Source organism: Pollicipes pollicipes, unplaced genomic scaffold (genome assembly GCF_011947565.3).
Source record: "Pollicipes pollicipes isolate AB1234 unplaced genomic scaffold, Ppol_2.1 Scaffold_4295;HRSCAF=5057_pilon_pilon_pilon, whole genome shotgun sequence".
NCBI lineage: Eukaryota > Metazoa > Arthropoda > Thecostraca > Pollicipedomorpha > Pollicipedidae > Pollicipes > Pollicipes pollicipes.
Window position 1 is genome coordinate 25,345,634 of NW_023596461.1, and position 24,711 is coordinate 25,370,344.

General features: G+C 60.6%; 1 protein-coding gene across 1 annotated transcript in view; it reads left to right on the plus strand.

Moving 5' to 3' along the window:
• Nucleotides 1–8,216: 8,216 nt before the first annotated feature.
• The window catches only part of LOC119097347 (muscleblind-like protein 3), a 40,265-nt gene continuing 23,770 nt past the window's right edge, over nt 8,217–24,711 (plus strand). The window contains exons 1-2 of the mRNA XM_037220393.1: nt 8,217–8,293; nt 8,928–9,528. Coding sequence (XP_037076288.1) covers nt 9,337–9,528 — 192 coding nt within the window. The 5' untranslated portion in view covers nt 8,217–8,293; nt 8,928–9,336. The remainder of the gene's footprint in view (nt 8,294–8,927; nt 9,529–24,711) is intronic.

Consider the following 24,711-nt stretch of genomic DNA (forward strand, 5'->3'; position numbering starts at 1 on the left):
GCGGACCCGTGCGTAAGCGGCCCCGCTGCTGTAAGGACAACCCAACTGATGCATTACAGAAGCTTTGAAATAAGTGAAGTTTGCAGTCTGTCGCCACGTTCCACCCTCAAGCTGTTGCGTTTGACGACAGTTCTCACAAATGTACCAGCGCCAATGTCTGAGTTTCGAGTTAGTTTCGCGCGCTCTCGAAGCTGCCGTTTTCTGTTATGGAAAAGTGCTGCTGCTGGGGCGTGAGTGGCTCGTGCTGCGGCGCCATGGTGTGCGAAGTTGACGGCGGCTGACGGCGCCACCAAGTCGGGGGCCCGGTCGGGAGTTTCTCGGCATCGACTGGGCCGCTCGCGTGTTGAAAGCGTTCTTATCCAGAGGGGACGACGGTCTGCACCATCGTCACTGCGAACCAAGAGCTGTGCATATGGTGCACGGTATACACGGAGGCCAGACGTTGTCAGGATGGTAGGGAGCATCGTAATTACGTTTAATGCTCTTTAAACACTTGTTCAAATGTGCCGTCCTGAGTTATCGTGAAACGATGCGTATATTTCAAACAGTGATGGGGTTATTGGTGTGCCTTAAACAAACAGGAAATGCATGATCCGGAAGACAATTACAAACACGCGAACTGGCGACGAGCATCAGAGGTAGCCGTCGTCGAGTACAACTCACCCGTTTTCGTCGCATGCGTGCCAAGTGCGCCGACGCTGCGCACCAGAGACGCGGCACAGATCAGTGGCAGGGCGGTGGCCTCATTACCGAAAGGTCGTGGGATCGCCATCTGCTGCCGGCTAGATTTATATTCCTCCGGCTGTCATTGATCTGAGAGGGTGGGCATTGATGGCCGTGATGGCCACAGCTTATAGGCTCGGTCAAAAAACACCGAAAACGTTACTGCGCGGCACCCCATCAGTTTGCTCGCCGCTCGAGTGTAGCGGCGGTGTGGCGGCGCGGCAGACCTGTCCCTGCGCCTCTCACGCCGGCGGTGCTGTGGCGGCGCGGGGGCCTGTCCCTGCGCCTCTCACGCCGGCGGTGTAACGCTGGCCGGGGGCGATCGATCGATCGGCGGCGTGACGGCCGGGCTGCGCCGGGCGGCCAGGTGCGGCCGTCGCCGGCGCGCCGCCGATTGCGGCCCGTCGGGGAGCGGCAGCGCCAGGACAGCGCTGGCCACGATCGATGTCGGCCGCCGCACGTGCTCCACCCGCAGGGAGCGTCGGCCTCCTGAGCTGAGACGCCGTCGAGCCGTGGAGAGGCGCGGCGCACAGAGAGCGGGCGTCAGGAGCTGTCCTGCACCAGCGGCCGGCGGCAGCGGCGCGGGCGGAGATGGGCGGGCGTGGCGGTAGGAGCCACCTCGCCTGGTACCGGCGGGAATGGAGCTGCCCAGTGGGCTAGACCCGTATGGCTAGAAGCGTGAGCGGACGGAGCACTGGCCGGCCGAGCTGCCTCGTGCTGGTACGGAGCGAAGCAGCCGCAGTCCCCGATCGGGTTTGTTGCATTGTGAGAAGAGCAGAGATCGCTACAGAGCTCGAGAGCACACGCAGTTTGCGGCCCAAGCCTTAAGTTTAATTTGTTCAGTACTTGCGACGTCACAGCACTCCTTCCTGTTATGTTGCGGCTTCTCGTTCCGCAGGAGCTGCGCAGTCTGTAGCCCCTTTCCGGCCTCTGTGTCAGCGGGTGAGAAGGGCTCTGTCCGATGGCCCGCGCGGGATGGCTACGGTCCGCAGTCATCGCACACAGCTGCCTCGCGCCTCGCGACGATCGACAACGGTCTCGCAATCAGAGTGTGAATGTTTCTCCGCCAGCACTGCGGGCAGCTGCTTGCTGTGTGGCGCCGCTGCGCCGATAGTCGCGGCTGCGCAGCGCGGCAGCGGCGCTCCGTCGCTGCCGCCACCCCGCCCTCAAGCGATCCAGCGGCGGCCGCCGGGTCGTAAAGGGCTGCATGCACGCCGGGTAATGGGCGCTGTGATGGACGGCGATACCCCCCGACGACAGCCCGGCGGCACCTGGCCAGACGGGGACGGGTCGGCGGCGGCGGCGGCGGCAGTAGTGCATGGTCTGGCTGTTAACGTGTCTCTGTCGGGACGTGTGCCAGTTAATGGATGCACGGCGGTCAGATAGCTGAGGCGATTGGTGGTCTTTGGCGAAGCACGTGTGATTGGGGTCTAGACGCGAGTTTAATGCCCTGGTGGTCAGCTGGTGGCGCCGGATAGTGTCAAACGCGGTTGCAAGCTTCCGTGTAAGGCCAGCCTCACTGTTCTTGCGAACTTGCGGATCCATCTGTTCTGCGCGGCCGATCAGGAATGCACAGAAAGGAATACACAGGAAGACGCCATGTTTGAATGACGCAATTAGACGGTGGGTGGCCGGGGCAAACTGATGACGTAACACGTCCGCCTCTGCTGTTCGCGCCCCATGCGCGATATTGCATGAGGTGGCACCCATGGTGCGAGTCGCGAGGAGCGAAGAGAAACACGGATTGAAGGGAATGAGGGGCCCGAAGTCTCTGCTTCTCCAGTGCACGCCGTCGGACAGGTAGTGCCGCTTTGGTGTTAGGCGTGCTCGAGGACGTCCAGTGCGGCGTCGCGTGGCGCCCGCGGGACTCACCGGTGCCTGCGGGCGGTTCGGTGCCGGCCCAGCAGCCCGCCAGCCGCCTGTTTACGGATGGGGCTGACGCGCGCCTGCGCCCGTTTACTTGGCCGCTGGATAAACAGTGACGGCAGCGGCGCCTGGCTGAGCGTCACTGCCACCAGGAAAGCTCTGGGCGGCGTTTGGAATGGGGCCCAAGCTCGTGTGTAGTATCCGTGAATTCCTGCTGGAAGGAATCCGCGTCGTTATCGAGTCGATCCCCTGATGCAACGGAGCTGTCGTTTGAGGAACGGCGTCCCAATTCAGCCAATTGATGTTCGACGAGCTGGCTGTGAAGTGCGATGTCATCAATCGCGTGGCATGGAGGGGCACTGTGCAGCCAAGCTGCGCTGCTAGATTTTCGTGGAAGGGACCCGAAAGCTTAGCACTTTCTACGTTGACTTGGGAGCGCTGGTGGTACCTTTAGAGACACAAAAACAAAATGTAAGTCACATGCATCACAAAAATACTGCGGTGAATGCCTAGAACTAGCCATCTTTCTACGTGAAAACAAAAAGTTCATCTGCGTCACCAAAAACATTTTAGAAAACTTTTTTCACAAAATTTTCAAGAATAAGTTGGGTGGATCTACAATCGCACTGTCCCCTTTTTAGTTTGTCGACAGCCATACGTGCACTGGCAGCGAACAGGCGAACGGACCAAGGGGTACGCCGTAGCGTTGGAGGCGAGGCTTTCAGGCTGTTGACGGCCGCCGCCTCATGTCACGCGCCGAAATTGAAGTCTGCTGGCTTGTACCGTAGTGCTGTGATAAACTGATCCTGAGCAAAATGAAGGATTGTAAGCTGTGTTACTGAGCATTACAAGAGCAATTTAGTCGGTAAATCTACTGAATAAAGAAGGCGAACGAAGGTACTACCGGATAAAGGTAATGCGATATGTCAGTTTCGGAAGCGGATGGACTGTGGGGAATGAGTTGCCCAACGATGAAGTTCGCACCGTTGCAATCACTGGTATTCGTTTGGCTTTCAATTGGATATCTTTGTGCCGCTGTGACTGACAGAATATTTTTCCACTATTCTGATGTTGTGTTTGTTTCTTCAAAGCAGTTGACATGAATTAGTGCGCAATATCGTGTGTCAGCTAACCATGGCAAGTTTGTCTTTTTTCTTTCTTGGGACTAGACATCCACAAATATGCCACCGTGAGCTTATTTTCGAATGATGCCAATATTTTGAAGGACATACCATCTGTTTGCACGTGTCATTTATTATTAGATCAGACGCATCCTACTTGATCAGTACTACCAGTTTTCTCAAAGTCCTTCCGAATCGCTTGGAATTTTGATCGGAAATAATCGATCTGACGGGAGATATTCCATTGATCTGATCATCACTATGGAAATAAAGTTTTTCACTTGCGTTGCGTTTTCAACGCGTATAACATGACATGTTTGCACATACCCGAAATGGTCAAAATGGGACGTGTTGCTCCATCCCTTTCCCGCAATTCACGACCGACTTTATGAACTCCCGGTCGCGTGGCATGCCTGACTGACTTATGACGTACTTGTGACCGACTTGTGGTTGACTGCTACCAAATAAGTGTTTTGTCCACCTGTCACTTTATTCGATCCAGTGCACATTGGTATCTTGAACCGATCAAACGATATCAGTAAATATCCTCGTCTCGACCGCACTCGGTATATAACTATTTTCGTACTCCTGATACAATTCAGGTTTACGCCAACTTTGGGGTCGGTTTGGTAATTTTAGTGAACTGACCTAAGGCATACCGATAAGTGAATTTTTTGTTTTTGTCGATTGGTTTCATAGACTCGGGCATGGAGTTTTCTGCAAACAAATTTTTGCTGGTTTCGGACGTTTTTGGTGACTTGATCAAACTCGAGGATCACCATCTGCTGTAAAGGAAAGGATATGGAATGTGGTGCATCGAACGGGCAATGATATTCCTGTGCCGAACGGTCTCATAGGCTCAGGGCATGGGGGATTGTCTGCGCTCTATTTTGGGGGTTTTGGGGGTTTTTAGCAAGTTTTGACTCAACCCATGCCACCACCTCTGGAAAAGGTTGAGATATTAGATATGGTGCACCAATAAGTGAAGGTTTTGTGGCGATCGGTCCCATATGTTCAGAGCGTGGGCTTGTCAGGACGTTTTGACTGTTGTTTAGTCCCCCCTGTCACGCATCCATGCCTGAGCTTGTTCATTCCAGTTCACAGTCCGGTGGTTCGAGCGCGATGGGTTTGTCGCGCCGTGCATTAGACGCCGGTGTCATAACGGCTTGCATTGCTTACAAGTCTATTGCCCTGCTTAAAACTAGGTACAATAGGCTACATATATTATTGCCTTAAGCATATGTAGGTGTAACTGATGATAACATAGTGTTCTCAATGTGAATGGTTGATATGAGACCAGTGGCATAGTGCTGCAAAGTGATTTGGAAGGGGGAGGGGGAATTGAACAACTATGGACCCTTCCCCTAAAATTCGCAAACGGACTGGTTGCTCCCCGGGCTTGGATTGGGGGGGGGGGAGGGGCGGGGGCTTAAACCCCTCCAACGGGATAGGAAACCACACCTCTGTGTTAGACTCCTCAGTGGTAAGATGGGCGCGCGAGTGGTAGGATGGGTGCGCGGCGCGTATGGCGGGGCTAGAAGCTGTCTTGTCATTTGTGTGGCGTAACGAGGGGATCCAAGCTGGATTTGGTGGGCCTGAGGTGAGTTTGAAACATCAGTGAAGGGATGCCATGAGGTGTTGTCTAACAAATTGTAAAGTCGATTCACCCCCCCCCCCCCTCCCTTGTCCTGTTTCCACGCGTGTGGTTTGAAATACCCTCTTTGCCAGTTGCAAGAAGGCATAATCTAGAGATGCAGGTCACGCCTTTCCACTGTCTTAGGGATGACTCATGTGACTTTCCTTCTATTTTAGGTTCGCCAGCATGTTGCAAGTAGATTGTTCCCTTTTAGGCCGTACTGAAGGGAGGTTCTCCATCCGTGGACGCAGAAATTTGTAACCTGACAAAGTGTGGGGGGGGGGGGGGGGGCGGATGGGCGTCCTGTAACGTTTGGGAAGATCGATTTTACGTAACGTGTTTGATACAAGGAAAGAAGCTGCCCGAAATACACGAATGATCCAATGTGAAATATCCCCGCCCCGCGCACTGATAATCATTTCGATCACCAGCACCCATTCAATGCCTTTTAGGTGAAGACGACAGATAATGGGTGTAGGCACAGGGGCAGTGTAAGGGAAGGGGCCATGGCCGGCCTACTATCTATGAGTGTTACGTTTGTCTTGTGGCAGTGCGAGTGAAAAATTACCTTCGAAAGCTGGTCTCACCCACCACTTCCTGGGACTTTCTATGCCCTTGTGCTGAATCTGCATCTCTTACGCATTCTGGAGAAACGCTCCGCATGTAAGAAGAGCTTCATGTTACTTGTCTGCACCGTTTCCGCACTTCTAAATGGGACCTCAGGGCGTTGTGTGGTCCGGATAGGCTTCAAATCCCAAGGTGTCGCCGAGTTAAAAAAATCACTTTCGGTTTCTTAACAGAAGAAGTCGGAGTATATTATAATATTAGAATAAGTTCTTAACAGAACATTAAGCTGTATTGCCGAATATTTTTTGCATACCTGCCCGTTTGTGCATGTAGAAAAACAGTCATGCCTTTTTTATTTGTGTTCGCAAGCTGCTGTCTCATTCTTATCACTGTCGTGTCTGAAAATCAAAATTTTGACTGAAGCCAAGGGCGGCGCCACGAGTTATTTATTGTGGGGGCCGTGGGTGGGAACCTGTTGGTCTTGTGGGTTCATGAAACACCGCCCAGATGTAGCCATTCTTGGTAAGGCCAGCCCATCCTACAGTTTCATTCAGTTTTGTTTATTTACCTGAAGCAGGAACCGAAAGCCACTAAATACGACACATGTTCCATATTTCCCAGAATGAACCCTGAACAGGGCCTCCAAGTTTATACCGGGGGCCTGCCGAACCAGCAAAGGGGCCTCCTTAACGCAGCATTGGGTTCTGATGTAGAGCACGGGCTGCCTTATTCATGACTGCGGCGTCATAATCTAGAAAACGGGCCTCTGTTGCAGAAAATGGTCGTCAGAGCCCGGTCCCGATTTGTTGCCCTCTAGGCCAGTTATGAGGGTTTCCATGATCTGAATTTTCGGGATCTACGAATATTGCATTGCCTTTAGTTAGGGAAAAGGGGCGTCCCTAAAGTTTGTTTGGGGGGGGGGGGTGAGGGAAGACACTTGCTTCCCCGTCTACCGGCAGGAAGAGCAGCTGTCCCCCTCCCTGTGTTGCGCCGCCCCTGGTCCCCGGTCGACCCATAATCCCTCATAAAAATACATCACAAATATGTTACCTCCCTGTCACGGGGGCTCTCGGAGTCTTCTGCTCTCTTCGCGCTTTACCCGGGACTCCTCACGCCATTTCCACAGGAACCCCAGTTCGGCTTACCGGCTCCAGGGTTACAACGAAGTAGAAAGCCTTCCGTTTGATACTGGGCCCTTGATGACACAGGGCTCTTCCATTTTGTTATTGAAGGCCCTTTCATTGTCCCTGTCTGTTAAGAAAGCGAGCCCGTGGCTGTCTCGGGCCCATTGCCGACATATGATCCCCTTTTAGGCACTGCGGGCCCGTACATGTGGGCCGCTGCATTCCCGCGGGGTGTAGCGTGTCCATCGTACGCCATACGCAGAGTTGTTTGTTCAAGGTTTGGTTGATCGGGCCCTGTCTGGATCGTCAGTTACGGCTTTGAGTCTTGTCTTGAATTTAGAGTATGATACGAATCTGTTTAATCCCCGGAAGGTGTTCGGTTGTAATCAGGGGTATAGTTTTGCCAGATGAGGTAGGGGAGGAGAGGGGGGGGGGGGGGGCGTGAGCAGTAAAAACATGAAACACTAGCCCCAAAATACACCAACAAACTGGTTTCTCCCGGACTTGGTGTGCTTTCTTCTGGGGTGTGCTGGAAACCCTTCCCGCACTGATCAGGAAACAACACCCCTGGTTGTTATAGATCCCACCACTCCAGGTTGCCTTGAGAACGGGCCTTGGTCTGGTCCGTTGACCTTCACCTGCAACATGGGGCCGCAACGGGCGCTGAAGGCGAGAGGCCGCCGCCATTACCAGGCATTCCGGCGTCCGGGCCAGAGGTGCAGGTACCTGCTGAACACTGGCCAGGGGCCCGACGTCCGGGCCAGAGGTGCAAGTACCTGCTGAACACTGACCAGGGGCCAAATGGCCCCATGAGCTCAATTATTTCTGTACATCACTTAAGGATTGCCGTGAACATTCGACAGGAAGCAGAAGGGTCACCGCCGTTGCCCCCCGCCCTCACCCGTTTCCCACGTATACGCTCCCAACCACGCAGATCGGGCCTGACGGCACGTGGCCGGCGGAGGTCGGGGCAGGGGCTGCGGCTCTTTGTGTGGCGTGCGCCCCGGGTGTGCTGCAGCCTGCCGGCCGCCGTCCGCTGGCCGCCGGCCGGCCGGCGGTGCGCTATTGCCGGCCGGCGAGCAGGCGCGGCGCCGGCCGGCCGGCAGGCGGGGCCGGCCGGGCTGCGCGCGCCGCCACCGCCCGGCGCGCCGTGTTGCAGCCGCGCGGCCAATCACTCGGCGGTGTTGCACGGCGCCAGGCGGTGCGGCGCGCGGCCAGGCTGCCATTTTGTGGAGGGCGGCTGCCATACTTGCCGGGTAGGTGCGCCGGCCGGCCGTCGCTGCCGCTGCCACGGGGACGGGCCCGTGTGTGCGGGAAGTGAGTGGAGGTGTGTGTGGTGGGTGTGCGGATGTGTCGGCCGGGGCGGAGCGGAGGGGTGTCGGAAGGGCGCGGCTCGGCGGCGTCCGGTCGCCGCGCCGGCCGGGCCCGCGCCGCGCCCGCCGGCCGGCCGGGCTGCGGCAAGGGCACGGTCGGGCCGGCCCGGCGGCAGTGCGGCAGGGCCGGCGCGCTTGCTTGGGTCGTCTGCACGCTGCGCCTGTGGTCCGTCCCGGTGGAGGGCTGGGGCGGGGCGCCAGGGAGTGCCGAGCGCGCCCGCCGCTGAGCCGCCTATGTAGCAGCCACGCTCTGTAACGTATCGTGAATAGCGGCGCCTGTTGTCAGATGCAACTGTTCGTGCTTTGCTTAGAAGAGGCGCCTGCGTTTGGCCGGGGTCCGTGCTTTGTTGGATAGCGCTGCGCACCCCGCCGCCTGGTGGCGGGGACACGCGGCAGACACGCCACCGCCCTGATTCAGCTGCCGCTCTGTGTGGGGGGACGCCATGCATCGCCACTTCGCTCTCCCCGCTTTGGAATGTGTAGGTCGTGCTATAACTTCTTTTCTCTCTCATTGCAGCTTGATAACCTTGAGGACGACCGGCCAATCACCTAGCTTCTTTCGCCACGGCAGCCAATAAGATCGCTTATACCAACCAGTCTGCCAACCCTGGCCCCGCTTACAACGCAACCCAGTAGATAGTCCACCAAGCTTCCAGTGGCCGTAGAGTCGGGCAACGTTGCAGACCAAACTAAGCTTGTGCTGCCGGTGTGCTGGTGAACTCTCGGACGCCGCGCACTAACAGGACTGGATGCTCCGGCGCCAGACCCGGTAATCCGTGAGATCAGACGGACGCGGATCCGCCAGTCGCCGCGGCCGCGCCGCCACCGCCGCTGCTGCGCCGCCACTGCCGCCGCCGAGCCGCGAGGGCGCGCCGCCGGGCTTCGCCCCAGTGCCGCCGCTGCCGACCGGGCTCTCCCGCCCTGCGATGGCCAACTTCCACATGGTGAACGCGCTAAGCATGAATATAAAGGACTCGCGTTGGTTGCAGCTGGAGGTCTGTAGAGAGTACCAGCGCAACAAGTGCAGCCGAAGTGACACCGAGTGCAAGTTCGCGCACCCGCAGCCGCACGTGGAGGTGCAGAACGGCAAAGTCACCGCCTGCTTCGACTCTATCAAGGTAGGTGTGCTCCGACGCGTGCCGGGTGGGCCCGGCTCTGTGCGGGAAGACGAATTGGATGTGGCCCCCTAGGATCACCCGGGCGTGCGTCTGACCCGGATCGGCCAGGAGACGGTGCCGCTGACACGGCCTTTACTTGCTCGCAATTAAGAAAAAAGAAATCCGAGATTCGAAGTGCACATCGGTGTCAGAATTGTGTAATGCGGTCTCTGCATAGATGTTTATTTGCTCTAGACGGGAGTCGTTAATGATACTACGTTTGCAAAGCAGACCAGACTAAACGGCTTCCTCCAGATCTGTACCGATGGAGTCGGAAATTGGGAAGAATAATTTTTAAAGTGTTACCCAAACTTGGCAGGAAAGGGGAATATTTGACCGCTAACATCATTGGTCCTGATATTTTGCGCGGGGGCACCCGAATGGTACTAAAACAAAATATACGAACTGCGAGTTAAACAGAAAGGATGCTGCCTGATTAACTGGACCATTCTAAATCGCATTACGTGCGACTTCCCGGCACTACCTACGAAATAGGAAGCGTAAGTTCGAACGTCCGTTTTATAACGTGTTAAAATCAGAACCCAGCGCAGTGCGTCGCAAATGTCAATACTGCGTCGCATGTGCATAACTTTGGATGACGTCCGGATACAGTGCGCCGCCCGCACAACACAACACCCCTCCCCTTCCGTAGCCGAGCGCGTGGTCTCAGGTAACCCGTGACCTTTTTGGTTGAAGCCGAAGAACAATGACCGAGTGCCTGCCAATCCGGTAGGAGATTTGAAATGTCCCGGCCTCAGACAAGTGTTATGGTAGACTGAAATGCCAAGTGGTCCATATGCCTCGGAGTTGCGCGCAACTGGCTCCAGTGAGGCTCAGTGGTGCTGAGCTGCTAGAATCAGCAGGAAACTTCGCACACCGGATTTGCTTCTGACCCCTGTATGGGTTTCGGTTATGTGAAAGTCGTCTTTCAACTTTTTCGACTTACGCTATTTTGTTTTTCTTTTATTTTTGTAATGTTTCCACTGGTAACAGGTCACTGCTAGAGATATTTATGCAATGGTAGCATATACATGCGTGATATATATATATATATATATATATATATATATATATATAGATATATAGATAGATAGATAGATAGATAGATATTGATCTAAACAATGATATATACTTGCATATATTATAGACATATTACCATATTCGGCAAGACACCATCACGTTTAATTAAGGATTATTGTAACCATCCGCTACGTTTGTGGCATTGTCGCAGAGTCGTGAACTTTCTTAAAATCAAATGAATGAGTAAGAGGCCAGTCCGAGGCATCTGCGCTGTAAGCGCCGTGCATGCCATTCCACATGAATATTTGAGCGCGCTGTGTCATTTACAAAGTGGCGGAAATTACTTGGCGAGCCGGCGTCCCCCATATTCACAGCCAATACGGCCGGCCATGCATGCACGGCTGGTGGGGCGCGCCCGTTCGTCCGGCGCGACCGCTCGTCCGGCTGGGGATGTGCCGGCGCGTGGGTTGTGACAAGGGCGGCGCACAAAGGGCAGCCGTTTCCTGTTTCACAAACCCACTGGCCGTGAGCCGGCGCCGGCTCGGACGCCGTTAGGGCGGCTGGCCCGCTAACGGTGCGTGGCCGGGGCCGTGCGGCCTTGCCCCGCCGCTCTCGGCGCGCGCGCGCCGGCCAGCGCTCCGTGACGTGGCCGCTTCGTAGACTTTCTCCGGAACTATGTGTGTGAATGGGGATTTTACGTCGCAGTCGTCTGCCTCTCATTCTGGCAGGAAAGGCAGACACCGTGGGGAATCGAACCCCGAACCTCTTGTTCCACAGCAGCACAGCTTGACCATCCCGCTACCTGAGCCCTCTATTCCTTCGGAACCGGAGGTGCTGCTCCCGGAATAGCGCGACGAATCTGCGGACGCCGCCGGCCAGCTGGTTGATATGCTTGTCTGCCGGAGAGGTGTCGGTTTTTGTCGCTGCGAAGAGGGCGGCCGGCGTGTGGGCTGGGCGGTCTGCACGGGTCGGCGCCGCGGGCTCCGCTCCACTGACGGCTGTGTACGGCAGCCCAGCCGCCCCCCGTCCATGCCGAGTAGACGCGACGTCTGCGCGCTGAATATCGGGGCCAGCATTTGCGTGGGCTGGTGACGACTGCCAGTGATCGGGCCCGGTCGGCGGGCCGTCTGTGGGTGCGGCGCTGCCGCGGCTGCCTGCTGGACGCCGACCGTGCCGGCACGGGATGGACGCCGGACCGCCCACGGCCGGCCGCGTTCCGTGCCGCTGCTGCTTGAAAAATGCACTCGAGGGCCGCTGGCGCGCATTAGCTAATTACTGGCGGCACATGATAAGCCGGCTAATAATATGATATGTTGCCGGTTTCGAGGGAGGAGGCGCCGCCGCTCGGAATGATGGGAGGAGGGCCGCCGCTCGGAACGACGGGAGGAAAGCCGCCGCTCGGAATGACGGGAGGGAGTGCCGCCGCTCGGAATGACGGGAGGGAGTGCCGCTGCTCGGAATGACGGGAGGAGGACCCACCCCTCGTAGTGACGGGAGGAGGACCCACCGCTCGGGATGACGGGAGGAGGGCCCACCGCTCGGGATGACGGGAGGAGGACCCACCGCTCGGGATGACGGGAGGAGGACCCACCGCTCGGGATGACGGGAGGAGGGCCCACCGCTCGGGATGACGGGAGGAGGACCCACCCCTCGGGATGACGGGAGGAGGACCCACCGCTCGGGATGACGGGAGGAGGAGCCGCCGCTCGGAATGACAGGAGGGAGCGCCGCTGCTCGGAATGACGGGAGGGAGTGCCCCTGCTCGGAATGACGGGAGGGAGTGCCGCCACTCAGGATGAAGGGAGGAGGAGCCACTCGGAATGACGCGAGGTGCTGACCCTGTGTGGGTATGGTGAAATTTGTAATCAATTTGTTTGAGTTCATGATTTTTCAAACGAATCTGGCGGTACCCCGGGGAGCGACAGACGGAAGTTTTGCCGGACGCACTCATTTCGGGGCAGTTCGGCCGGCACATGCCGAAATGTAGCGTGCATTTATCATGGAATTAGGGTCATCTGAAAATGTCATTTATGGGCTGCAGTCCGCATTGTAACGCCCATGACACATCTGGTCTGAGCAGGACCAGACACGCCAGCTTCCTGTGGCGTCGGCCCGCCGACCAGCACGTGCCACCGTCGTGCCATCACGCCTTGTCTGGGGCAGTCCGCGAGGCTGCCCCCCCCCCCCCTCGGCGGCTTGGTCACGCCGCGTGAGGAGTGAAGAGACCGGTCTGCTGGCGACCGGCGAAACTTCCAACATCAATGAAAACGAGCGCGGCTGCTCCGCTGCGGCGCCCCCGGACGGACAAGCGGACCGCTGCGGCGTCCCCGGATGGACAGACGGACCGCTGCGGTGCCGCCGGATGGGCAGACGGACCGCTGCGGCGTCCCTGTATGGACGGACGGACCACTGCGGCGTCCCCGGATGGACGGACGGACCGCTGCGGCGCCCCTCGGATGGACAGACAGACCGCTGCGGTGCCGCCGGATGGACAGACAGACCGCTGCGGCGCCCCCGGACGGACCGCTGCGCCGCCCCCGTACCGGCGTCACAGGCCGGAGCGTGGGATCGATGCGGTCCGCTGACGCTGTCCGTGGCCCCTCGGCCGGTGGGCGGCACGCGGCAAGCCCGGTCCGTTCGAGGGCCGGGCCAATCGGAGCCTTCCCGAGCAGGCCGCCGCTGCGGCAGAGTTGCGGGTTCACTCGCCATTGAGCGAAGATTGCCGTGCCGTTGGCCGGCTCAATGGTTACGACGTGAAGCGTCGCGCGAGGGAGCGCTGCCGGCGGCGGGCAGAGGAGCGCTGCCGGCTGGGACGCTCCCGACCGCACATGGACCACGACATTGTGCCGGAACAATCACATATCAGCACGAAAATGATACCAGATTGTCAACGATACCTCGCTTAAGTCTGTTACGCTGGATGTTGTTGCTTTTTTCCTGAAGAAAAGATGGCGCCCAGGTCAGAGCAGGTGACCGTTTCGTGCGTATTTCCAGAGTATTTTCAATGTGATGCACGCCATCGATCGAGTGGTTCAGAGCTACCGCGCGAGTGTTCTTTTGGCTTGGTGAGCCGTTAGGGGGCGGTGGTTGTTTTCACAACATCAGTATTTTTGCCTTTGCTCGCAGGATCGCCCTGCTAACGTAAGATTAATCTTCGCGAATGATAAATAAGGTGCTGGTGGAAGAGTCTTCTTAGAGCAGCGATTCTGTGCGGAGCACTTTTGTCATGCCCCTGATTTTTAAGTGCTTGCAACGTAATGGTTAGCGACATAGGTGCCATTTTAGGCTCTGGGAGTGTAATTGGCTGCACATTGTTCAGGTTTGAACTTGACTTGGTAGAAGGTCGCCGAATGCGAGTAAAAGGGACGAGCAGCTGCCATTGCCCGCCATTGCCTCGCTTCGTTCTCGATTGAAAGTCTCCCCCGCCTTCTTATGGGAGCAGACCATTTCCTCATGCCGATATGTCATCGGATGCTTTTAACGGCTACCGATGCCACGGCTATGCGACCGGAACATGGGTCGTGGCATGCGGGCCTCGACGTCGGAGCTTTTGATGCGATGTTTCGAGGGCAGATGTGGTCAGTTTCGGCGGCGCCCTGGGGAGGGCTGCCAGGTGGCGCGCCGGAGGGCGGGGGCCGAGCGTCTCGTGTGCCGGTGTGCGGCTCCGCTCGCCGCCGCCCGCCGCTCACAGCCGTCCTGGGAACACCGTGCAATCGCGGCGTGCATTATGCATGCGGCGTCGGATGACAGCGGCGAGCACGTGAGCCGTCTCGCCGGCCGGCCGGCCGGTGGGCGGGCGATGCCGTGACTGCGGGCCAGCGTCCCCTGGCGTCGGCGGCTGCGCGCGCTTCCGCCGCCTCCTCCTCGGGACCCGCCAGGGGCTGCTTGCTTCTGAAGTGGTCGGCGTGCCCGTTGCGGCTGTGGGCCTTGCGCCCCGCGCCGCCCCGCGCCGCCCGCTCCGTCCGGCCTGTATCGGCTCGACATCCGCCCGGCGACCGGCCCTGGTCCGTCCCCATCCGCCGTGTGTGCGTCCGTCGCGGCTGTCCGGCGGGCGCGGCCCTATCTGGCCGGCATCCGTCCTGTGTCACTCTCGTGACCGCCCCGCGTCCGGCCGTCACCGCCGGCGGCCGGCCCCGGCGCGGCCGGCTCGCCGGCCGCTCCTGGCCGCGAGGGCATCGGCGGCGGCACTTGCAGCGCGCCGCGGCCGGCGGCGGCGCGTTCACCGCATGCCGGCGCCGCGGCCGGCCAACATCGGCCACCGGCAGACCGGTCGGCCGGCGGCCGGGCGCAACCGGCTGGCCGGGCGGTGCCGCCGGCCGCCGTCTCGCGAATCGGAGGAGTGCGCCGCTCTTGTCCGCGCTGGTGGCTGGAGGAGCAGGGGTTCGCTGGGGTGTGGCGGTGCCATGGGGTCGGCGGTGACGACGGACGCGCCGACGCTGCCGGGCCTTCGCCCAGCAATCACACCCGTCGCCGCCTCCACTGTTTATACAGGGCCCAATCCATGTTGATCTTATTGATTGGCGCCGGCCGGGGTGGGCCGGCGTCCGCTCCGCCGCTCCGTCCGGCCCCTTATTGCCAGAGATCGGCGGGCGCGGCCGGCGTTGGCGGATGGCCAGCCGGCCTGTTGATCAGCTGGGGCGCCAGCACCTGTCGTGCCGCCTTAGTGCGGCCGGAGTCGCCACCGGACCGGGCCCCGAGCAACGGCGCCGCACTGCGCCGCCGGCCGCCCCGCCCCGCCCCGCCCCGCCGCTGGCGGCCGGCAGGGTTTCGTCAGCCGGCGGCCATCGAGCCGTCTGAGGCGCCGGCGCCGCCCGGCCCGGGTCACGGCCTGCTGCAGGGCTGGGTTGCCCGGCCCGGCCCGGGTCACGGTTTGCTGTAGGGCCGCCGACCTCGGTCACTTCCTGCTGCATTGCTGCCCGACCCGTGTCACGACCTGCTGTAAGGCTGCCGGCCTCGGTCAGTGCCTATTGCAGGGTCGCCCAGCCCGGGTCACGGCCTCCTGCGGGGACCGCCCAGCCCAGGTCACGACCTGCTGCAGGGGTACCCGGCCCAGGTCACGGCCTGCTGTACGGCTGCCGGCCTTGGTCACTGCCTGTTGCAGGGCTGTCCGGCCCGGGTCACGACCGGCTGCAGGGCCGCCCAGCCCAGGTCACGACCTGCTGTAGGGCTGCCCGTCCCGGGTCATGGCCTCCTGCAGGACCGCCCAGCCCGGGTCACGACCTGTTGCAGGGGTGCCCGGCCCAGGTCACAGCCTGCTGCAGGGCCGCCCGGCCTGTGTCACAACCTGCTGCAAAGCTGCCCGGCCCGAGTCACGGCCTCCTGCAGGACCGCCCAGCCCAGGTCACGACCCGCTGCGGGGCTGCCCGGCCACATCTTTTTCCGCAGCCCGGCCAGCAGCCTAACAGCGCTGTGCCGTATTTTTGGCCGACCCCTCCCCCTGCCCCAGCGCTGGTAGCTGTCGATGGAGGTGGGGCGGCGCGTGTTTATTTTACCGCCTTCGCGATCGGCTGCAGCCAGGTGAAGCCGGCGGCGCCGCTCCGGCGCCGGCCCAGCTCGCGCTGCGCCGCGCCGCGCCGCGCCGTGCGGAGCGGCGGCCGCCACCGCCGCCGAACTGCTCGCCGCCGTCCGCCTGATGAATTGTGTCAAGCAGATGCGCCACGCGGGGTCGGGGAGCCTCGGGTGCAGCAGGCGTGGGCTAGCTGCGGAGCTCCACCCTCGTGCCTATCGCCTTGCCCGCAGTGCGGCGCCGGCGAATGTGACCCCTGCGTCTGCCGCGATGCCCTGGACTGCCGGCTTGTTCTGGGGGTGAATCGCTCCCCCTGGTGTGAGTCAACGCGGCCTCTGGTATCGCACTGACTCAGCGACTCGACCAAGACTGTGTTGAGGTTGAGGCCTGATCCCAGTGAGACCGCGTCACGGTGATTTTCAACTCTGGGTCAGGATATATGAAAGGTGAAAAAATTACAGGTTTAAGGGGCCCGGGCTGCTGTCCTCCCTTGGCTGCTCCTGTGCATTGACCCGCACCACGTAAGACGCGGAATGCGTGTTGAGCGCCAAGACGGGCCAGTAACTAACTGCTGGGGCACGTTTCCGGTTAGTTGGCGTAAGACAGCCGGGCCCGCGACTTGGCCGACACCGCTGAAGGCTCAGCCTCGCATATCCGCCAAATACGCCGGAGGGCTTGTGGCCTCGCTGTTGCAGGTTGGCCGCCGCGCGACACCGGGCGAATCGGGATCAGGTCCTGAGTATACCGTTTTAAAGTCACGTTAGGATCGATTCCCGTGATATTTTTTTTAGAGTGTCGGAGTCGCAGCGGGGTCCAGCAGCTAACAACTAATTGGCGATGCGGCTCGAATAAAAATGTGAGCTGCAGTACAAAGTCCCACGTTGACGTGTTGTCTGAACACCAGACGGATCAGTCATATGCATGGGTTTAACCACGTTGCTGAGATGGAGGGGGGGAGGGGGGGGGGGAGGAAATCAAGTTACAAATCTGGTGGACAGCCTGACCCGGTTTGTGTTAAATGGGGAAGCGTGAATAATATGCATTGCACGGACAGAATTGGAGGTGATCAAAAACATTTTGGGAACATAAGGAACATATATCTTCCGCCCCCAGTGGTTACACCTGTCTTCCTATATAAATATGAATAAATAAATACACATATATACCTAAAATACACTTAAATCGCTATGGTTCGCACGGTTAAGCACAACGAGCACAGCACTTGCGTGCGAGCAGGTAAGCGTGCGCGCGCAAGCAGCTAAGCTGAAAGAATCCAAATCACTCAACGAAATATATATTTAAGTTCCATATCAGAAAACAACTTGCCTACTTACTGCAGAATATACGCAGACCCCGTGAGATTCAATGGCGGTGACCACTTTTGGTGGACATGAAGTGATTCCTTAATCCTAAGGTCGAGGAATTACTGCATTGCCGTAATGCAGGACACATTTTCAATATTGGAGCAAGTGTTACACATGCATGAATGCTCTCGGATGGGCGAAGCGTCTGGGCTGGAGCAGATGTCTCCTGCACGCTCAGACCCTCCCAAATGTTACTCTGCTCTGCAATGCAGGATACACAGGGCTGAACCCACTGACGGTGCTCCGCACGGAACACAACAGTATTTATCAATGGCTGCGGGTATAGGAAAGTTGGAAAGCTCATCTCCTAACTTAAAAAAGGTCCAACAGGTACAAAATTCACTGGTACCATTGTAGGGGATAGAAAAGTGTGGTAAGCGTACAAGGTCCTTTGTTTGTCGACCGATTTCCAAAAAGAGTCAACACAAAACATCTATCGAGACACAAGACTTCATGAACAGCTGTGTCAGTCGCATCAACATTGAAAATCTCTCGCTTTAAGCAATGCAGGAATCCTCTCGATCTCACAATATCAGAGTCACTTCACACTCACCAAAAGAAGCGGCGATCGAATGTCATTGGGCCTGCACATCCCCTGGAAAAGTAGGTACATTTGTCTTACCTGGGGAGTAAACGATCTTTCGTCTCGTGTTTGTATTCGTTTCAAGCTGACTTGTTTGTGTGTAAATAGTGCTGTACTCGTTGTGCTTAGTTTTGCAAACTATGCCCGTGTACGATATATATATATATATATATATATATATATATATATATATATATATATATATATATATATATATATATATAAATCTATAAAATGCAAATATGTTTGCATATACATATATATATATATATATATATATATATAGCTCAAAATCGTGGTTTATATATATACACATATATGCATGCATGTATATATGTGTATGTGTATGTGCTGTTGACGTCAAAGTAAATATCCTAGCTATTTTGTGAAGGCCCATTTCTCACTGTGTCACCCATAGTTGTGTTGACCGGGGTGGACTCTATCAGAGATGTTTCCCGAACTGAAGTATATTTATTTGAGTCGGATTCGGAGCGCACTCAATGTTGCACTGCGATCCCCGAGGCAAGAGCCAGAATCTTGCGCTGTGAGTCGGAGTCGGAATCGATTCCGCTGAAGCGAATTCAAGCGCAAGTTCGCTGGGAGGCACGTCGCTGGGCTGTGTGGGCGTTTGGGGATCGTTCATCAGTGTCCCGGCGGCGGGATGGGCGGGGCGGGCAAGGCGGCCGCACCTGGCTCGTGTCGGCCGCGGCGGTTCGTCTGCCGGCCTGCCCACCGGCCGCCATTAGCCGGCTTCAGAGCGCCGCCGGCCGCAATATTTTAACGATATTTGAATGGATGGCCGCCGTGAGCTGCAGCGGCCCGTCGGCGTTTTATCTCCGGGTCAGACCTCGTGGGAGTCCTGGGGCCGACCGAGCGGGGCGCCAGAGACCCGGCCTGTCTGGTGGTGCTGAGTACCGGTCCGTCTGATGGCGCCGGGCCCCGGCTCCGTCCGATGACGCCGGGTCCCGGCTCCGTCTGATGACGCCGGGTCCCGGCTCCGCCTGATGGCGCGGGGTCCCGGCTCCGTCTGATGGCGCCGGGTCCCGGCTCCGTCTGATGACGCCGGGTCCCGGCTCCGCCTGATGGCGCGGGGTCCCGGCTCCGTCTGATGGCGCCGGGCCCCGGCTCCGTCTGATGACGCCGGGCCCCGGCTCCGTCTGATGACGCCGGGTCCCGGCTCCGCCTGATGGCGCGGGGTCCCGGCTCCGTCTGATGACGCCGGGTCCCGGCTCCGTCTGATGACGCCGGGTCCCAGCTCTGTCTGATGACGCCGGGTCCCGGCTCCGTCTGATGTCGCCGGGCCCCGGCTCCGTCCGATGACACCGGGTCCCGGCCCCGTCTGATGACGCCGGGTCCTGGCCCCGTTTGGTGACACCGGGTTCTGGCCCAGTCTGATGATCTTGGGTCTGGGACCCGTCTGATGATGCTGTGCCCTGTCCGATGACTGCAGGCTCGGATGCGCCTGACGGCGTACGGTGACCGTGCCAGGACGCCGCCGGCTGGCCGCGCGCGCCCGCCGACTTCGCGCCGTTTCCACTTCATCTGGATTCTAATCTGTCTCGTTACGCGGACGCATTTGCATGGGATGTGCGTTCGCTGGCCGCTCGGGAACTTTCAGGTGGCATCAATCCGGCGGATGTCGTCGCTTTATCAGCCGTCAGCGGCGCGCGCCGCGGCCGGGGCGGCAGCGCCTCCGGAGACCGCGAGCCGCCTGCCTCACCTCAGCACCGCTTCCCCGAACGATGCGGTCGCCGCCGCGCCTGTTACCGGCGAAATCGGCCCGATCCGCGGGCCGGTGATTTGCCAGACGGCCGTCAGCCGGGAGCCGTGTTTGCGTTAGGCGCGCACTGGCTGCGGAACGTGCCCGGCCGGGCGTCTGCGGCGCGCCTGCACGGCCAGGCCGTGCCTGGCGCCGTGTCGCGTTACGGTGCGGCACCCGGCCGGGCCGCCGGCCCCGGCGCCGCCGCAGGCGCAGCTGTTGCTCGTGTTCGGCGCGCCTTGCGCCGCCCGTCGCACAGCGGGTCGCGGCTGCTGGCTGAGGGGATACATAGCGGCGTCTTGCGGGCCTGTTCATAGCGATGAGGGCCGTGGTGAAGGACTGCGCACTTTTGACAGCCTATTTCAGTTGAAAGTTGCAGTTATGTATTCAGTGATACTTAACCGTATATACTAAAGGGGTGATGAGCCTTTGAGGTGGCCAATGTGATCTGAATATTTGTGCGTTCATGTGAAAGGTTTTGAAACTAAGATGAGACCAGTGCGATGCTCTTACTCAACTAAGGGGTGTGTTGTAGAATGCAGGCCAAGAATAGGACAGTCAATCTTGCTGTGCGTCCCGCGTCATGTTGCAGGCAGAGCTTCCAGCAGCAAAATAGGTGCATGCAACTAGCTGCGCTCCCGCTGTTTGCTTTTTTAAATTTGGGTGTTTTCAGGGAAGTGGACAATCTTGACTCCGGCGTGCACGCAGCGACCCGCTGGCAAACAGCGCGTGTAATACTCAGCTGAGGCCCGCTCTTCAAATGCTCAGGGTGTGTGCTTCGGTGGAAATGAAATGTTTAAACCATGAGCGCCCGCGCTGGCACCCGCTGCTGCGTTAGCGAAGTGCCGCCAAAGAGCCAGCCAACCAGGCGGTAGCAACACAGCATAGTCGTAGACTTTTACTTTTTATAAGTCACCATATGGGAACATTTCGAAATGTCGAAAAGGACTATGTTCAAACCGAGTCGCCTTTTCCACCGTTATCCTCGACGCCGGTGTCCTCCACGTGGCAGGCGTCGAGCACTATCGTCGCTGTTGACCCGGCCGCTCAACAGTCCGGCCAATAAACGGCGCAACTTGGGCGGGCCTGTTTGATCAGAGGCGCCATGGCCGTGCTGGCCTGTTTGTCATGGGCTGATTGGCTGGGGCAGGACTTGCCCGCGGCGCCCGACCGATCGGCTACGGCCGCCCGGCGGACCGAGCCCCCGAGCAGCCCGTCCGGGCGTGCCGGCGCTCGAGCGCCGCGCCCTGGGTGGCGTCCGCGGTGACCTGTGGTCCCGCTGGCTGTGGGTGACTGTCGGTGGCGTCCGGCGGCCCGCGACGCTCGAGCGCCGCGCCCTGGTTGGCGTCGGCGGGGACCGGTGACCCTGCTGGCTGTGGGTGGTTGTTGGTTGTGTCCGGCGGCCCGCGGTGCCGCGCTCTGGGTGGCGTCGGCGGGGGACTGGTGGTCTCGCTGGCTGTATGTGGCTGTCGGTGGCGTCCGGCGGCCGCGACGCTCGAGCGCCGCGCTCTGGGTGGCGTCGGCGGGTACCGGTAGCCCCGCTGGCTGTGGGTGGCTGTCGGCGGCGTTCGGCGGCTCCTGCGCTGCCGACACCGCACCCAGTCCCGCGCGCCGGCCGGCCGCGCTCGCCTCATTGTGGGCACCCGCGCCACTGGCTCCGGATTAGCGCGGCGCCTGGTGTTTGTCTCCCAGTCGGCAAGTTAAACGCGCGCTCTCTGGCGTTGCATGGAAATCGTCGAAGTAAAAACCGTGTTCGCCACCCGCTGTTCCAGCTTTTGGGGGCTCAGAAGCCCTGAGCGGCGGGGCCTAAGCCGGACGGTCTTCGGGTTTTTCTTGGGCGACTGTGCCCCCCGCGCGCCCGGTCTCGCCAGGCCGCTGCAGACAACGTCGGAGGCCGCACCCCGAGCCGGGCTGCGGCCGTCTCTCAGACACGGCAGAGGCGCCGTTGCGGAGGTGGTTGCGCCAGTGTTACTATGGCAACCGGCTGTTGGCTTAGCCCGTTTGTTTACCTGACCTCGAATGGGTGAAGTGCATGGCAAAATTGATGGCGTTAGCCCGCGGCCCGCCCGCAGCTGCGTTCGCCGTCTGCGGCAGCTTCGAAACCTTCGCACGGTCAATAGTCTAGCGGGAATTCAATAGAGCGACAGTAGGCGGAAGCGTTGAGTAGTTGGCGCCATTGGCTCGTTTGTCCTGAGATGGTAGCTGAGCCAGCACCTTTATTGAGCTGCCTGGTGACTGACGTTACAAATGTGGTCTGCTCGAAGCCGGCTGACCTCCTCCGCTAACTTGACTTGTGTTCGGCAGCCGGCTGGCGCTGAATGCCGCCTGATGGAGCCACTAATCGTATCCGGCGTCGGGCGTCTCTCCGCTCTGCAATGTGCATACGCGCGCGCGCGAGCGCCCCGCCGCCGGCCCTCCAACTCGCCATACAGCCATATAGAATTACCCGGGGGTCACCGGCCGGTGGCGACGCTGGCGGCGCCCGGCGGCGGCGGCGCGAACCACCGGCGGCGGAGTTGATGCTGGCCGCGCGGCCAAGTAGTCTGCCTGCGGGAAGCGGACGGGTGCGCTCCCACCCAGCCGTGCGCCACACGGTGACGCGGCGCATTAGTACACCGTCTCCGTTGTGCGGCCGGCCGGCGCTTATTGATATGTGCATACTGGCGCCACCGCATTCGGTCTTGACGCCGGGCGCCTGTCGCCGGTGGCAGAGGGACAGGATCCTTCCGCCGGCCCCCGCGCCCCTGGGCCTGGGATTTGGTTGGCCTCGACCCACTCCCTCTCTCTCACACACACAAGCCGCTCATTGGCCCAGCACGCTCGCGCAAATGTGCCGTCCAACCGACATCAGCCCGCCATTAAAGGAGGCACGTGTTGTGGGGCGCGTCGTCGCGCGAGGGAGGCGGGCGTCGTTCGGAGCCGGTGGCCGAGGTTCGGCTTACACCCGACACCTGCCAGGCGATGCGGTATGGGCTCGCTGTGTTCGCGAGGGGCGCGAGGAGGCAGCGCACCGCCGGCGGTGGCCTACAGTGCCCGTTCAGCGCCCCCGCCCCTGCCCCCGCCCCCGCCGCCGGGGCCCGCCTGGCCGGCGCCGCACGCCCGTTTTGCATTGATCCGTCTGTGAACCGTCAAGCGCGCAGGACGAACTGGTCGGACGCTGCGGTGGCGGGCCCGCCTGCAGCGGCGGCGGCGACGCGGCCGTGCAGCGGCGCGGCGCGGCCCAGCCGCCGCTAAGCGGGCGTCGTCACCGGCCGACCGACGCCAGCCGCATACGGAGCGGCGCGCCGCGGCCCGGGCAATCCGGCCGACTTATTGGACACAATGGGAGAGAGGGCGCGCCGAGCGGGGTGGGGCGCGGCGCGTCGCGGCGGCCGGGCTGTCCACGTGCCGCGGCCGAGCCGGCGGCGCTGCGCCGCCGACGCGATGCCTCGGTGCTGTCCGGACCGCGTGCGTCACGCGGCGCCGGAGTCGTGCGGGGCGGCCGTGCTGCCGGCCGCAGGTGACCCAGTGCCGTGGCCTGCCGCCGCCTCTGCTCGCGTTCGACCGCGCTGGAACGACGACGGCCGCCCGGCGAGGCCGGCGCTGCGTGGCACGTGCCCTGAGAGATGGCGGCCGACGCGTGAGGGAGTGGGGAGGGGAGGGGGATGGCGGCGGCCACGCGCTGGCCTGGCAGTCCCCGACCGGCAACAGGCGGTCTCTGGAACTGTGTCAGACGCCGGCCGGTGTCCGGCCGGCGGGCGGCGGGACCCGAGAAAGGGGTCCCGGTGCGTCACCGTGCGCCGGCACGGCCGCCGCGGTCACATTGCGCCGCTTGGCGCGCCCCCGACCGCCAATCGGTCTGCAGCCGGCCTCCGCGGCACGGCCGGCGCTCGGCCGCCGCCCGCGCCGCCGCCGGCGCGAGATTTACGGCCGGCTGCGATGCGAGGAGCGCTGTGCTGCCCGACGCGGCGCGCCAGGCCCTGTGGCCGGCTGAGTGCGACGCGGCCGCGGCGCCGCCGCTGCTGAGCCGGCTCGTTATCGGGCCGCCGCCGCCGCCGCCGCCGCGGCAGCTTACTCCCCGTGCAGCTGCATGCCGTCCATGTCGGCTTAGTGTCGGAGGCCGTGTTCCGGGAACGGGCCGCAGCGGGTGCGCCTCACCGTCTTGTACGCTGCGTGCCGTGTAATCCGGCACGGTGGCCGCGCCGGCCGGCACCGGCCATGGCGGCGCGGACGGTTTCATGGCCGACGTTCTCCTCCGTATTTTCTGGTGTCGGCGGCCTGTCAGACGTCTGCTAGCTTCAGTTTCGGTGGTGTCACCGCTGATGCCGATACCGGTGTCGGTGTCGGTGTCGGTGTCGGTGTCGGTGTCGGCGTCGGTTGGTGTCGGCCGGCTCCCGTTCCTGTCGCAGCTCGCGCGACAGGGAGCTCCGATTTCAGAGCGGGACTGTGCGCGGAGTACCGCCCCGTCCCCTGCGGCCGCCGCCGGCGCCGCCGCGTCACAGCAAGCATCGCGAATGTCGGTGGAGAGTGCTGTACGACAGGTGTGATAGCGAACGCGCCTAGTACGCCATCAAAATAAGCGTAAATAATATTTTCCGTTACTGAAAACCCTTACTGTGTCAGCGTAACAGCGATCTTCGTTCGTTCCACTCCTGGCTGTGTGAAGTCACCGCCAGTGCCGCTGGGGCCTCGTGATTTGTCGCTGCGGCGTCACATTACGGGCGGGGCCGGGCTCGGCGCAGTCCCATGCGGCGGTTGCGGGTGGCGGTGCGCTCTGGCGGACCGGCGCCAGACTGGCCCAGTGACTCACGCGTCAGTGAGACGCGCGGGGCCGCGCCCGGGGTGCGCCGACGGCCGTTTTTGCAGCTCTCCGCGCCGGCCCGTTGCCATGGTGGCGACTCGCCGGCGCCGCGCACGATCCGCGGCGGCGGCG